Source organism: Salvia hispanica, chromosome 2, assembly GCF_029641045.1.
Source record: "Salvia hispanica isolate PSC_SH4W2 chromosome 2, Shi_PSC_v1, whole genome shotgun sequence".
NCBI classification, from domain to species: domain Eukaryota; kingdom Viridiplantae; phylum Streptophyta; class Magnoliopsida; order Lamiales; family Lamiaceae; genus Salvia; species Salvia hispanica.
Window position 1 is genome coordinate 64,026,649 of NC_142693.1, and position 13,159 is coordinate 64,039,807.

The 13,159-nt window shown below is 35.8% G+C and overlaps 2 protein-coding genes across 4 annotated transcripts; both read left to right on the forward strand.

Moving 5' to 3' along the window:
- The first annotated feature begins 2,913 nt into the window (after window positions 1–2,913).
- Window positions 2,914–5,541, forward strand: LOC125200311 (putative late blight resistance protein homolog R1B-12). The gene is made up of 2 exons (XM_089063502.1): window positions 2,914–4,268; window positions 4,320–5,541. Exons 1-2 carry the CDS (start codon window positions 2,914–2,916, stop codon window positions 5,539–5,541), a joined length of 2,577 nt encoding a protein of 858 aa, XP_088919628.1.
- Window positions 5,542–7,272: 1,731 nt separating this feature from the next.
- LOC125211866 (disease resistance protein RPP13-like) lies at window positions 7,273–11,687 on the forward strand. 3 transcript variants are annotated; one of them, XM_048111828.2, is made up of 3 exons: window positions 7,273–8,528; window positions 10,286–10,318; window positions 11,258–11,687. In XM_048111828.2, exons 1-3 carry the CDS (start codon window positions 7,362–7,364, stop codon window positions 11,261–11,263), a joined length of 1,206 nt encoding a protein of 401 aa, XP_047967785.1. In that variant the 5' UTR covers window positions 7,273–7,361; the 3' UTR covers window positions 11,264–11,687. The 3 variants fall into 3 exon arrangements, 2 of the variants coding, with proteins under 2 accessions (XP_047967785.1, XP_088922070.1); XR_007174576.2 differs by having other exon boundaries at window positions 7,274–10,022; XM_089065944.1 differs by having other exon boundaries at window positions 7,274–10,022; window positions 10,286–11,687.
- The last annotated feature ends 1,472 nt before the right edge of the window (window positions 11,688–13,159 follow it).

Sequence of the window (13,159 nt, forward strand, 5' to 3'; positions counted from 1 at the left end):
CCGTAGATGTCAAAGTTAGAGTAGGATAACATACTAAGTGTTTATCATATTTGATTGCTTGATGATTTGCGTTCATTTCAGATAATTTATGTTCAAGTTCTTAGCCTATGACCTCTGGTTCATTCTACTTATCAGGAGGTTGATCAACTTGAAAAAGAAGTTTTAAAGACTGAGGTAAGATTCTTCTAAGCTCTGCCTTGTTATACTTATTTAGGATTGTTGGTTGTTGGTACTGATCAAATGTATGTTATGCCATACTTCTTTGCTTATTTGTATTGCAATTTACTTCCTTATCTGCATGCCTGTTATAGTTTTATGCATACTTTTTTGCTTTTTCCTCATAATAGTATAAAGCTCAAGAAATTTAAGTGGACTGTTATATGATGAGACTTGATGCTAAACTCTAGAGTCTTTGCCTCATCTCAATGAACCACAAAAAGAACAAATTCATAAAATTTCTAACGGAAATTGTCCGTCGGTAAAATAATCACAAGAAACAAGATAAGATTTCACTATCCACATCGTAATCCATCTGAGATGTCGTCCCATTCAGTCGGTAAAATTTATTGACAATGAATTTTCATCGATAACACTGTTTACCGATGAAATAGTGAAATTACTAAAGGATCTTTCGGTTGGTAAACTTGTTTTTAAGTAGTGCACCAAGTTCAGGGGAAACTCTAGAAAAATAAAAAAAGTTGAGGGAAAAAACAAAAATCGTGAATGTTTGTGAATTTGCAGGCAAATGATCTTGTTTTAGTAAAAATGACGTTGTTGTAACGATTGATGTTTTGGCCTCATTGACAACTCTCAATTTGGAGAAGAATGAATTTTGAATAAAGAATCAAGAAAGATTAAAGTTCTTTGAATGAAATAAAATACTAAGTTAATGTCTTAATCCTATACAATAAAACGGACAGTAATAATGTTGAAAATGGGTCTCTCCTTAAAACATCATAATCCAAAATTAATACTCCCTCCGTTCCATAGTAGTGGAGACATTTTTTTTCGGCACGGAGATTAAGAAAAAAGTTGTGTTGGGTGAGTTAAGTAAATGAAGAATAAAGTAGGAAATGAAAAAGGTAGAGAGATGTAGAGAGAATAAAGTAAGAGAAAGTAAAGTAGGTGGGAAGAAATGTGTTGACTTTTACCAAAAAAGGAAATAACTCTACTACTATGGAACGTACCAAAATGACAAAATGACTCTACTACTATGAAACGGAGGGAGTACTAAATATGCATTCTTAGATTTTGAAATGAGTGAATGAAATTAAAGCTCACAAATTTCAGTAGACAAAATATCAACAAAAGGATAATATCGTCATTATATCATCATATGATAATTTTCGTGGGTGTTTTTTTATATCAACATAGTGTATTACAAATATCAACAATATGACATGAGAATATCAACACAAGTATCGTTATTATATCATCATATGATAATTTTCGTGGGTGTTTTTTTTAATATCAACATAATGTATTATAAATATCAACATTATGACATGAGAATATCAACACAAGTATCGTCATTATATCATCATATGATAATTTTGGTGGGTGTTTTATCTATATCAACATAGTGTATTACAAATACCAATATTATGACATGAGAATATCAACACAAGTATAAGAAAATATCAACACAGTTTTATTGATATTTTACCTACATTATATTTTGATTTTGTATACACTATATTAAGATTTTTTTTTTGCATTTGTTGATAATATCTGCTTATCAACATGTAAGAAAATTGAAATATAATTTATCAAATTTCATCATCTGAATATCATCCGAAACATATGCAATTGAAATCTCGTTGGAATCCTCATAAAATTATCTTTAATTGGATATATTTTTTGCGAAAAAATAATTTAAATTGAGAGAGTTACGTAAATTTAAAGTTTTAAGATGATTTTGATTAGAGAGAATTAACGTTAATACCCTTTAAGTTTATTTAATAATTTTTTAATTTAAAATATAATGCGTGGCATTATTTCAACCGCTAAATCTTCTAATCTAATAGCTAAAATTTAGTCGATCGCTAATTAGTTAGCAATTGATCGCTTCGTGTTGAAAATATCTTAAACAGAGGACCATAAAACAAACATTACCAATAAAAGACATATTACAAACATTATCTGTGAAACATTTTGTTCTTTCAATTTAAAATTTTTATTTCCGCAACTGCTTAAATTAGTTTTCTATTAATGCTGATGTCGACTTTAATAATTTATCAGGTATGATAATTTAATATTTAAATTGCACTATTAGACAATTGATCCACCAAATGTCTCATTTGCTATTGTATTAATGTTGGTAATATATCTAATATTTTCACTATCTTTATTTCATTTATATTATATTATAAAATTAGGACTTATTTTACACTCCCTTCGTCCCGCTTTAGCAGTCCCATTGACTTTTCTGCACTCGTTTTGTAAAAATGATAATAAATAGTTAAAGTGGAGAAATAATAAAATAAAAAAGAGAATAATGTAGATAAGACGTTTCTCTATATTATTCTCTTTTTTACTTTAGTATTTCTCCACTTTAACTATTTATTATCATTTTTACAAAACGAGTGCAGAAAAGTCAATGGGACTGCTAAAGCGGGACGGAGGGAGTATTAATCTTTTTTCATCCACTTTTTATTATACTCCTAATTTTTAAAATTTGTCAATCCAATCAAATTTAGCCTGTATTGATTGATGGAGGGAGTTTTATACTTCTTACTGTGTCATTGATAGCCGGCAAAAATTAGTCCTATGTCCAATTTCACCTCCACTTAATGACAAAGAATTCCGGCACAAATTGTTAAAATTTCAAGAAAGTTCAAATATTGAATTCACTTTTACATAAATCCTACCGCCGTTGCCAACTCCTCCATTCCTTCGGTACTCAATCAAGTCATGGCGGCTTACGGTGCTGCGATTTCTCTCAAGAATACCATTCGGTGTCTTCTACAATCATCGCGCATTTCACTAGTTCCTCCCTCTCCACAAGTCATACAACCCACCTACGATGCCATGGTTCGCTTGCAGAAAGTTCTGCTAAAATTGGAGGACACCGGCTACACCAAGATCAGGACGAAGGTGAATTATTTGGATGAGCGAATCAAAGAGGTCGTATGGGAATTCGAAGATTTACTAGAATCTCATGTGTACGAACAGATTCTTCCACGAGTCGAAACTGGGAGAGATCACTTTTCTTTCCCGGTTGATCTGCAGAGTCTTAGAAAGAGCGTTGATTGCTTTGTGGAGAAGGTGGCTGTGATGGAGGCGGAGTTCGATATTGAACTACTCTCTATGCCTGAAGAAGAAGGTGAACCTCTTTCCTCCAGAATTGATTTTGGTGGAATCGACTCAAACATGGTTGGATTATCCGGTGAATTTGAAGAAGTAAGGGCTTATCTTTGTGCAGAAGATGACATGAGTTGGTGGTTGCCGGTTATTGGGATGGCAGGAGTTGGAAAAACAACATTTGCTAAGAAATTATTTGACGATCCATTAGTTAAGAGTCATTTTGAGCTTCGAGCATGGGTCAAAGTGGGAAGAAAATGTGAATTCCATGAAATGGTGCAATGCATTCTAGCTCAAGTGGATCCCAACGCTCACATCCAAATGCTTACCCAAGGAGACGATGGCGACGATGAGAAATTAGTTGGACTCTTGCAAGAGAGTTTGAAGGATAAGAAATGTCTAATTGTGTTGGATGATGTATGGAAATGGGACACACGAGTAATGGATACCTTGCTAGAAGAGAATGTCCGAATCTTGCTAACAAGCAGGCAAAATATTAAAGAATGTCCAACTAAGGGTACACTACGCTTGTTGACTAATAAAGAAAGTAAGAAATTACTTGGCGAGAAGATGTTTGGTAAAGAGGGTTTCCCTCCTCACCTTGATGAACTTGGAGAGAAGATTGCTAAAAAATGTGAAGGTCTTCCACTTATGATAGTTACAGTTGCGGAGCTCCTATCTAAAGAGGAAACAACCACAGAAAATTGGACTGAGGTAGCTGAAAAACAACATAATTCAGTATTCGTGGATGCATATGATCAAATTGCAGAGGTACTTTACCCAAGCTATAACTACTTACCTCAAAATTTGAAGATGTTATTTCTGTATTTGGGAGCTTTCCCTCCATATACTGATATTCGACCACACATCGTCTTTAACATGTTGAGTTCTGAGGGGTTTCTTGAATCTTTTGGTAGTCAAATTTTGGATGATTTTATGAATGGAGAAACTTCTAATTTTCATTTGTACGAATGGGTGGTACACCTTGCTTTCCGGTACTTCCTCGTTCTCTTCAGTGTCACTCTTGATTATTGGTTTTCTAAGAAAATGTTTCGTGTGCATTCTTGCTGGCAGCACTTTTGTAAGAAAGAAGCAACTAGGATTAAGTTTTTGCATGTTTTACAAAGCTACGATGATGTTGTGAAAGATCAACGCCGGTTGTGTGCCCAACACATGTCTTTATTTTCCTTGAAAGAAGTGTGTGAAAAAATAAAAAATGATTGTGCATCCAATGTACGTTCTCTCCTTTGTCTTGGTCAATACCACGAATATGCGATGCCAATACATGCAATGGATTTCAGGTTGCTCAAAGTACTGGAAGCTGGAAGTGTTCGATTTTATCGTTTTCCACTAGAAATTTTCAAACTAATTTGTCTAAAGTACCTTTGCCTAACCTACAACAAAGAGATCCCAGTTTCTATATCCAACCTTTTTCACCTTCAATTCTTGACTATCTATAAACATATGAACATTATAAAACTTGGAGCTTTGTCATGTATGCCGGTGGAAGTATGGGACATGAAAGAACTACAACATATTGAGGTATGGGGAAAAGACCTACCGACCCCTGATTCTGTTGCTGCATTGGATAGACTTTACGCTCTTATTGGTGTGAGTGAAAAGAGTTGCACAAGAGAAATTCTCCAGAGAATCCCTAATTTAAAGAAATTAGGAATTGTGGTACAATTGCAGCCTTATGATGAAGATGATGATAGAAACCTGTTGAGTAACTTGGGTTTTATATCAGAGGAACTTCAGAAATTGGATACACTTCAATTTACAGTGAAGTATCCCGATATTAAGCGTGAGTGTATGGTTCCTCTATCAATGTTCTCATCAAGTTTGACAATGTTGAATTTGAGTGGCTTAGGGTGTCCATGGAAGTACATGAATGACATTGGTACGTTGCTACCAAATCTTAGTAACCTCAAGTTACAAAACTATGCCTTTCGAGGCCCAGAGTGGGATATAGGATCTGCTTGTTTTTTGAAACTTGAGACAGTTATAATTATGGACACCAATTTGGTGCGATTGAGAACTATGCACGGAAGTCTCCCAAGGCTCAAACTCCTAAGCCTACACCATTGCTACAAATTACAACAACTCGATTGGACTCGTGGTCCCTCAATGTTCACCACTACAATTGAATTAGTTGAGTGCAATCCCTTAGCCATCGCTTCTGCCTATCAATTAAGACCTGAATCTGTCTTTAAGATTCATTGGTACTCGTCTTTCTGAATTCCTACCTCGATCGACTCTCAACTTGGTTATCGGGTTAGTCTTCCTACTCCCTTTAATTTGCATAAAACCACATGAATTCACTTCTTTCTTAACTAAATGCTTGTGCTTGTAAGTGGTATGGTTATATTGTATTGCAGATTTGTGTTTTAGTTTGTTGGCTACTTTTTCTTCTTAATTACTAGTCTTTCTATGAATGGGAGTTTGATCTCTAGAATGGGGGAGGTTTAAATCACGTAACATGTTTTGAACATATTTATGGCTCACATGTTATATTAATTAACTCTAATTTTTTAGGAAATGAGAGGGCAAAAGGGGTCATATAGCAAGGTATGCTTCATTTCAATTGTATTAGTATTACCATGTTGTTTCATAAGTATAAGCATATATAGTGATTTGTTGGATTTGTTGAGGTTTATGAAAGCTATGAGTTAATTTGTGTGAAAAATAATAAAGGCAACAGTGATAAAGCTTCATAGAAATTAGGAAACAATGAATATAGGTGAAGGTCTTAAATTTGCTCCAACATGATGCTTCACCTTGGGAAGCTCTCTACAAATGTAAATTTGCTTTTGTGTTTACATTAGTTATATGTAGGAGTTTATTCACTTCTAGTTCACAAACTAGTTGACATATTAGAGATAGAATGATAGACTGATTTATGTCACGTGTTTACGATTAAGTTGTATTGATTAAATGGAACTTATCTTCACGACAAGATGCTTTTGTGGCAGGGATCTGTGGTGATTTTGGATATGCACGAGTGGGAGTACATTACTTAACGAAGAGCACGCTACCTGCTCACATGTGCCGCGCTCGTGAGTACTGTTCTGCAGTTGGGAGTAAGTGTTTGATAAGAAAATGTATCACAAACAAAGATATCGGAGTTTGCTACTTTTGCTTTTGTTGAACTTGTTTGGTCTTTTCTTTTTCAGTTTTTTTGGAATTTATGATGTTCTGTTGATTGCGTATAGTGTGTGCATTTGTTTGTAACTTAATATCTGCATATTACTTATGATGTTTTTATTTAGTTGATGTGTTTAACATAGTACAATAAAGTTGTGGTGGGCTATCATATTTAATGCTATTGTTGGGCAATCCATATTTACAAATGTTGGGCTCACTTGATCAAACCCAAGGTTGGGAGAGATATAGAAAGTCTCTCTCTTTTATATTTGGGGGCTTAGAAATGTAAAACAAAATTAATTGAAAATGTTAGTAAAATATGAGTCTTATTACTGATATCAAAAACACAAGTCATATTACTAATACAATTAAAAAAAAAAGTATTGGAATTGATTATTTCAGCGAACCTCTATTGTCGGAAAAATATTGAAAAATCTCAGAGGAGAAAATTCTAGAAAAATAAAAACATCAAGGGAAAACAAACATCATGAAACCGAAATATTGTCTTGTTTTAATGATTGTCGTTTTTGCCTCATTGACACCTCCGACGATTACGTGAGCCTCAATTTGGAGAAGAATAAATTTTGAAGGTGAATCATGAACAATTAAAATTCAAGTATTTAGATTTAAAAAGAAATTTAAAATAAAAATAAAATTCTAAAGTTAGCCTATAGTATAATAAAACGGACACTGATAGTTGAAAATATCTTCAACAGATTACCATAAAACAAACATTATCCATGAAAAATTATTATTTCCGACAATTGTGACAGTCGACTTTAATAATTGCGCAGGTACTTTCATTATCAATGCTGACCGCTTTCATCAATAATTGAGCAGCTGTGATTACCAATTTCTGTTTAACAAACCAAAATTCCTCCATCTTATACTTGATACTTCAATCAAGCTAAGTCATGGCGGCTTATGGTGCTGCAATTTCTCTCAAGAATACCATTCAGACTATTCTACAATCATCTCGCATTTCACTAGTTCCTCCCTCTCCACAAATCTTACAACCCGCCTACGATGCCATGGCTCGTTTGCAGAAAGCTCTGCTAAAATTGGAGGAGACTAGCTACAGCAAGATCCGGACGAAGGTGAATGATGTCGACGACCGAATCAAAGAGGCCGTGTGGGAATTCGAAGATTTACTCGAATCTCATGTGTATGAACAAATTCTTCCACGAGTCGAAAGTGAGAGAGATCATTTGTCTTTCTCGGTAGATCTGCAGAGTCTCCGACAGAGCGTTGATTGCTTTGTGGAGAAGGTGGCTGTCATGGAGGCGGAGTTCGATATCGAACTATATAATATGCCTGAAGAAGAAGGTGAACCTCTTTCCTTAAGAATTGATTTTGGTGGAATCGATTCAAACATGGTTGGAAATGGAATATCCGAAGAATTTGTAGCTGTCAGGAATGGTCTTTGTGCACAAGATGGCAGTAGTTGGTTGCTACCAGTTATTGGGATGGCAGGAATTGGAAAAACAGCATTTGCTAAGAAATTATTTGATGATCCATTAATTAAGAGTCATTACGAACTTCGAGCATGGGTCAAAGTGGGCAGAAAATGTGAATCCAATGAAATATTGCGATGCATTTTAGCTCAAGTGGATCCCAGCACTAGTGACCAAATGCTTACCCAAGGAGACAACGATGACCATGAGGAACTAGTTCGATTGTTGGAAGAGAGGTTGAAGGATAAGAAATGTCTCATTGTGTTGGATGATGTGTGGAAATGGGATACACAGTTAGTGGATAAATTGCCAAAAGAGAATGTTGGAATCTTGCTTACAAGCCGACAACAAATTAAAGAATGTAGAATTGAGTGCCGACTGTGCTTGTTGAATGATGAAGAAAGTAAGAAATTACTTGGCGAGAGGGTGTTTGGTCCAAAGGGTTTCCCTCCTAACCTTGATAAACTAGGAGAGAAGATTGCAAAAAAATGTGAAGGTCTTCCACTTATGATAGTCACAATTGCGGAGCTCCTATCTAAAGAGGAAACAACCACAGAAAATTGGACTGAGGTAGCTGAAAAACAACATAATTCAGTATTCGTGGATGCATATGATAAGATCGCAGAGGTACTTTCCCCAAGCTATGACTACTTACCTCAAAAATTGAAAATGTTATTTCTTTATTTGGGAGCTTACCCTCCATATACTGATATTCCACCAAGCGTCATCTTAAACCGGTTGATAACTGAGGGGTTTCTTGAATCTTTTGGTAAACAAATTCTGGATGGAGTAACTTTTGATCATCTTTTGCATGAATGGGTGACACACCTTGCTTCCGGGTACCATGTTGTTCTATTCAATCTCACTCTAAATTCTTGGTTTTCAAAGCTAATTTTTCGTGTGCATTCTTGCTGGCAGCACTTTTGTAAGAAAGAAGCAACTAGGATTAAGTTTTTGCATGTTTTACAAAGCAACGATGATGTTGTGAAAGATCAACGTCGGTTGTGTGCCCATCACATCTCTTTATTTTGCTTCAAAGAAGTGTGTGAAAATATAAAAAAAGATTGTGCATCCAATGTACGTTCTCTCCTTTGTCTTGGTCCTAGCCACGCTTATGCGATGCCAATACATGCAATGGATTTCAAGTTGCTCAAGGTACTGGAAGCTGGAATGGTCCGATTTTATCATTTCCCACTTGAAATTTTCAAATTAATTTGTCTAAAGTACCTTTGCATAACCTGCAACAAAGAGATCCCAGTTTCTATATCCAACCTTTTCCACCTTCAAATCTTGATTATCAATCAACATATGAACATTAAGACACGCGGAGCTTTGTCATGTATGCCGGTGGAAGTATGGGACATGCAAGAACTACAACATATTGAGGTATGGGGAAAAGACCTACCGACTCCTAATTCTTCTGTTGCTGCATTGGATAGACTTTCCAGTCTTAAGGGTGTGAGTGTAAAGAGTTGCACAAGAGAAATTCTCAAGAGAATCCCGAACTTAAAGGGATTAGGAATTGTGGTAGAATTGCGGCCTTATGATGAAGATGATGATAGAAACCCATTGAGTAACCTGGGTAATATATCAGAGGTACTCAAGTATTTGAAAATGCTTACATATACTGTGAAGTATCCTGATATTAAGCGTGAGTGTATGGTTCCTCTATCAATGTTCCCGTCAAGTTTGACAGCGTTATATTTGAGTGGCTTAGGGTGTCTATGGGAGCACATGAATGTCATAGGTTCGATGCTACCAAATCTTGTGTATCTCAATTTAGAAAGCTATGCCTTTCGAAGCCCCGAGTGGAATATAGAAGCAGGGAGTTTTTTGAAACTTGAGACCGTTAAAATTGAGGACACTGATTTGGTGCGATTGATAGCTCAACAAGGAAGTCTCCCAAGGCTCAAACTCCTAAGCATACGCCATTGCTACAAATTAAAACAATTCGATTGGACGCGTGATCCCTCAATGGTCACCACTACAATTGAGTTAGTTGAGTGCCATCCCTTAGCCGCCGATTCTGCCATGCAATTAAGACCTGAATCTGTCTTTACAATTCGTTGTTACTCTTCTTTTTGAATTCCTAGCTCGATCGACTCTCAACTTGGTTAACGGGTTAGTCTTCCTTCTCCCTTTAATTTGCACAAAACCACATGAATTCACTTATTTCTTAACTAAAATGCTTGTGCTTGTAAGTGGTTTGGTTATATTGCATTGCAGATTTGTGTTTTAGGTTGTTGGCTGCTTTTTCTTCTTACTAGTTATTCTTGAATGAAAGTTTGATCTCTAAGATGGGGGGTGGTTTAAAGAACGTAACATATTTTGAATATTTATAACGCTCACATGTTATATTTATTTACTAGAGTATCACTTTTCAGGAAATGAGAGGGCAAAAGGGGTCAGATTGCAAGGTATGATTTATTTCAATTGTATTAGTTAGCATTATAAGCATATTGATTTGTTGGGTTTTGTTGAGGTTTATAAAACACAAATAAAATTACTGTAACCGAACACTGCTGTGGGTTAATTTGTGTGAAAAATACTAAAGAAAACCGTGATAAACCTTCATAGAAATTAGGAAACAATTTGATAAATGTGTAGGAAAATATATTTATGTTTTAATACGTTGGTTTGCATGTTGTAGAAAGCTCATTACAAGGGCAATGTACTCCCTGCGTCCACAATTATGTGTCTCACGTTCCTTTTTTCGTCCATCTACAAATAAGCGTCTCATCTGCTTTATACTACTACTTTTGGTAATAGACCCCACATTTCATTAACTCGTCTCACTCACATTTCATTAACTCGTCTCACTCACATTTCATTAACGCGTCTCATCTGCTAGGTCCTACATTGCACAATATTTTTCTACCAACTTTTTATTACTTTCTTATATCACTTAAAATGGTCGGATGGAGCATGAATATCGGTGAAGTTCTTTAATTTGCTCTAACTTGATGCTTCACGTTGGCATGCTCTATACAAATGAACTTGCTGTTGTGTATGCATTAGTTATATGTAGGAGTATATTCACTTCTAATTCACAAAACTGGTTGATATAGAAGAGAAAGTGTGTGATATGATCCTATCTGCTAATTATTTAGTTATATTTTGATTTACCATATCTTTTCCATATTCGTTTAGATATTTGTTTCTTGTTCAATAAGGTAGGATAGTAGTATTAGAGTATTATAAATAGGATAGATTGTTATCATTTTATTCAATCAATTAATGAAATGATTATCGTTTGCTCACTTGTGGTTGATAAGGCTAATTTCATGCATCGGTTATGTAGTGAAAAACACTTTATTTTACTGGGTCTAACGCAATTTTTAAGTCGGAATCGCTAGATCTAGGAAGAGCTGGAGGCAATGGACTAGCGAAGGAAAACAAAGGGAAGTGAGCAGAGTTGAAGAGAAAAGAAATGGTTGGACGAAGGGAGTCAATAGCTGAGGGAAACAAAGACTATTCATACCTCGCTGGACCCACTTCTACGCCTATAAATAAAGGAGCATGCAGCACACGCCAGAGAGAGGATTTTGCTCTCAGCTCACACACTCACACACACACTAGGGAAAAATGGGAATTCTGGGATAGTTAAGGGTTTCTAGGGGTTTCATCTTCGGAAAAAGCTAGTGGTAACACCGTCCTCACGGAGGGCGAAGAAACAATCAGTTTACACTCAGTTTTTTGCATTTTTATTCCGTCGAACTTTATCGTTTTGGAAGTCGATTTGGTTGCTGGCTACTTATCGGTTATCTATGCATTTAGTTTATGTCATGTTGGTGTTTATCTTGTGTTGATTTACGTTGATTCATTATTTTTGAGGTTTAATTTCGGAAGTTGAATGTTATTCTCTGTTTTGGATAATTATGTGCTTGATCTGGGAAAGAGGTTGTGGATCTGTGTTGTTGTTGTTGATCGGTGGTTGTTTGGCGAATCTGTAGCTATGGATATACTTTTGGTTGGAGTTTGTTTCGGATGCTTGGATCCGAAGTGGATTTAGCATCCGAGGTTGGATCTGAACAGGGGAATCAAGTTGTGCATGGATTTCGAACACTTTTGCTCTCTTCTCATTTTACTTCGTCTAGTAGTCGCAGATCTGCTGTAGTTTTAATTGTTCTTCGTTTAATTGCTTTAAATTTCACTCTGCTTCGTTTTCGATCCACTTTCCATCTATGTTTCTACTAAAATTTTATGCAAATTATTGGAGAAGATGATATCGATGTTAGTTAGTACTTTAGTTAGTTGTGTTCCAGCTTTTCATCCGTACTTTACCTTTTCAGCAAATGGTCCACACCGTCAGTTCATTTCCCAAGTCTAGGTAATTTAGGAAATAGTTTCTTAGATCTAGTGATTGTCTCGTTTTCCAGTTATATGCATGATTTCTGTTCTGCCTAGATCTAGTTGTTAGCGTAGCAGATTTCACTCCAAGTTTAGTTTAATTTCCTCAACCCAAAAATGCGTGGCAGCAGCCAACCCAAAAAATAGTCCTGAATCCTTGAGCATGTTTAATTGCGCATTCATCTACGTGGGATCGATCCCTACTTTCCTGTGCTAATTTTAGTATACGTGGTTGAGGGTTTTGAAGCGATATTCTATGTGTCCGACGACCGAGATCTTCCAACGATCCGTGAGTTCCTAGACCCTGTGATCTAGTGGATTCGTTGGACCTAGGGGGCTTGTTATTCCTTTCTAAGCACGCAGTCTAAATACAAAAGCAGTTAGTAGCAGATTCAGCTTCAGTGGTGTATCAAGAAATTTAATTTATCGCTACAGACGAGATCGCATCTTGCGCTCAGCTCTATCACCAGAGATCACCGCCGCCACCCAAGCACCGGATTAATCGACACGCTTAGGTGGCGGCGGTGATAGAGCTGAGCGCGAGATGCGATCTCGTCTACAGTGATGAATAATTAAAATTTCTTGATACACCACAAGTGGGCAAACAATAATCATTTCATTAATTGATTGAATAAAATGATAACAATCTCTCCTATTTATAATATTCTAATACTACTGCCCTAATTTATTGAACAAGAAACAAATATCTAAACAAATATTGAAAAGATATGGTAAATCAAAAGATAACTAAATAATTTGGAGATAGGATCGTATCAGAGTGATAAGCTTATTTGTGTCACGTGTTTTCGATCAAATTCAGTAGATAAAATGGAACTTATCTACATGAAAAGATGCTTTTGTGGCAGGGATTTCCAGTTGTGTGATTGAGAGAAAGTTACTTATCTTAG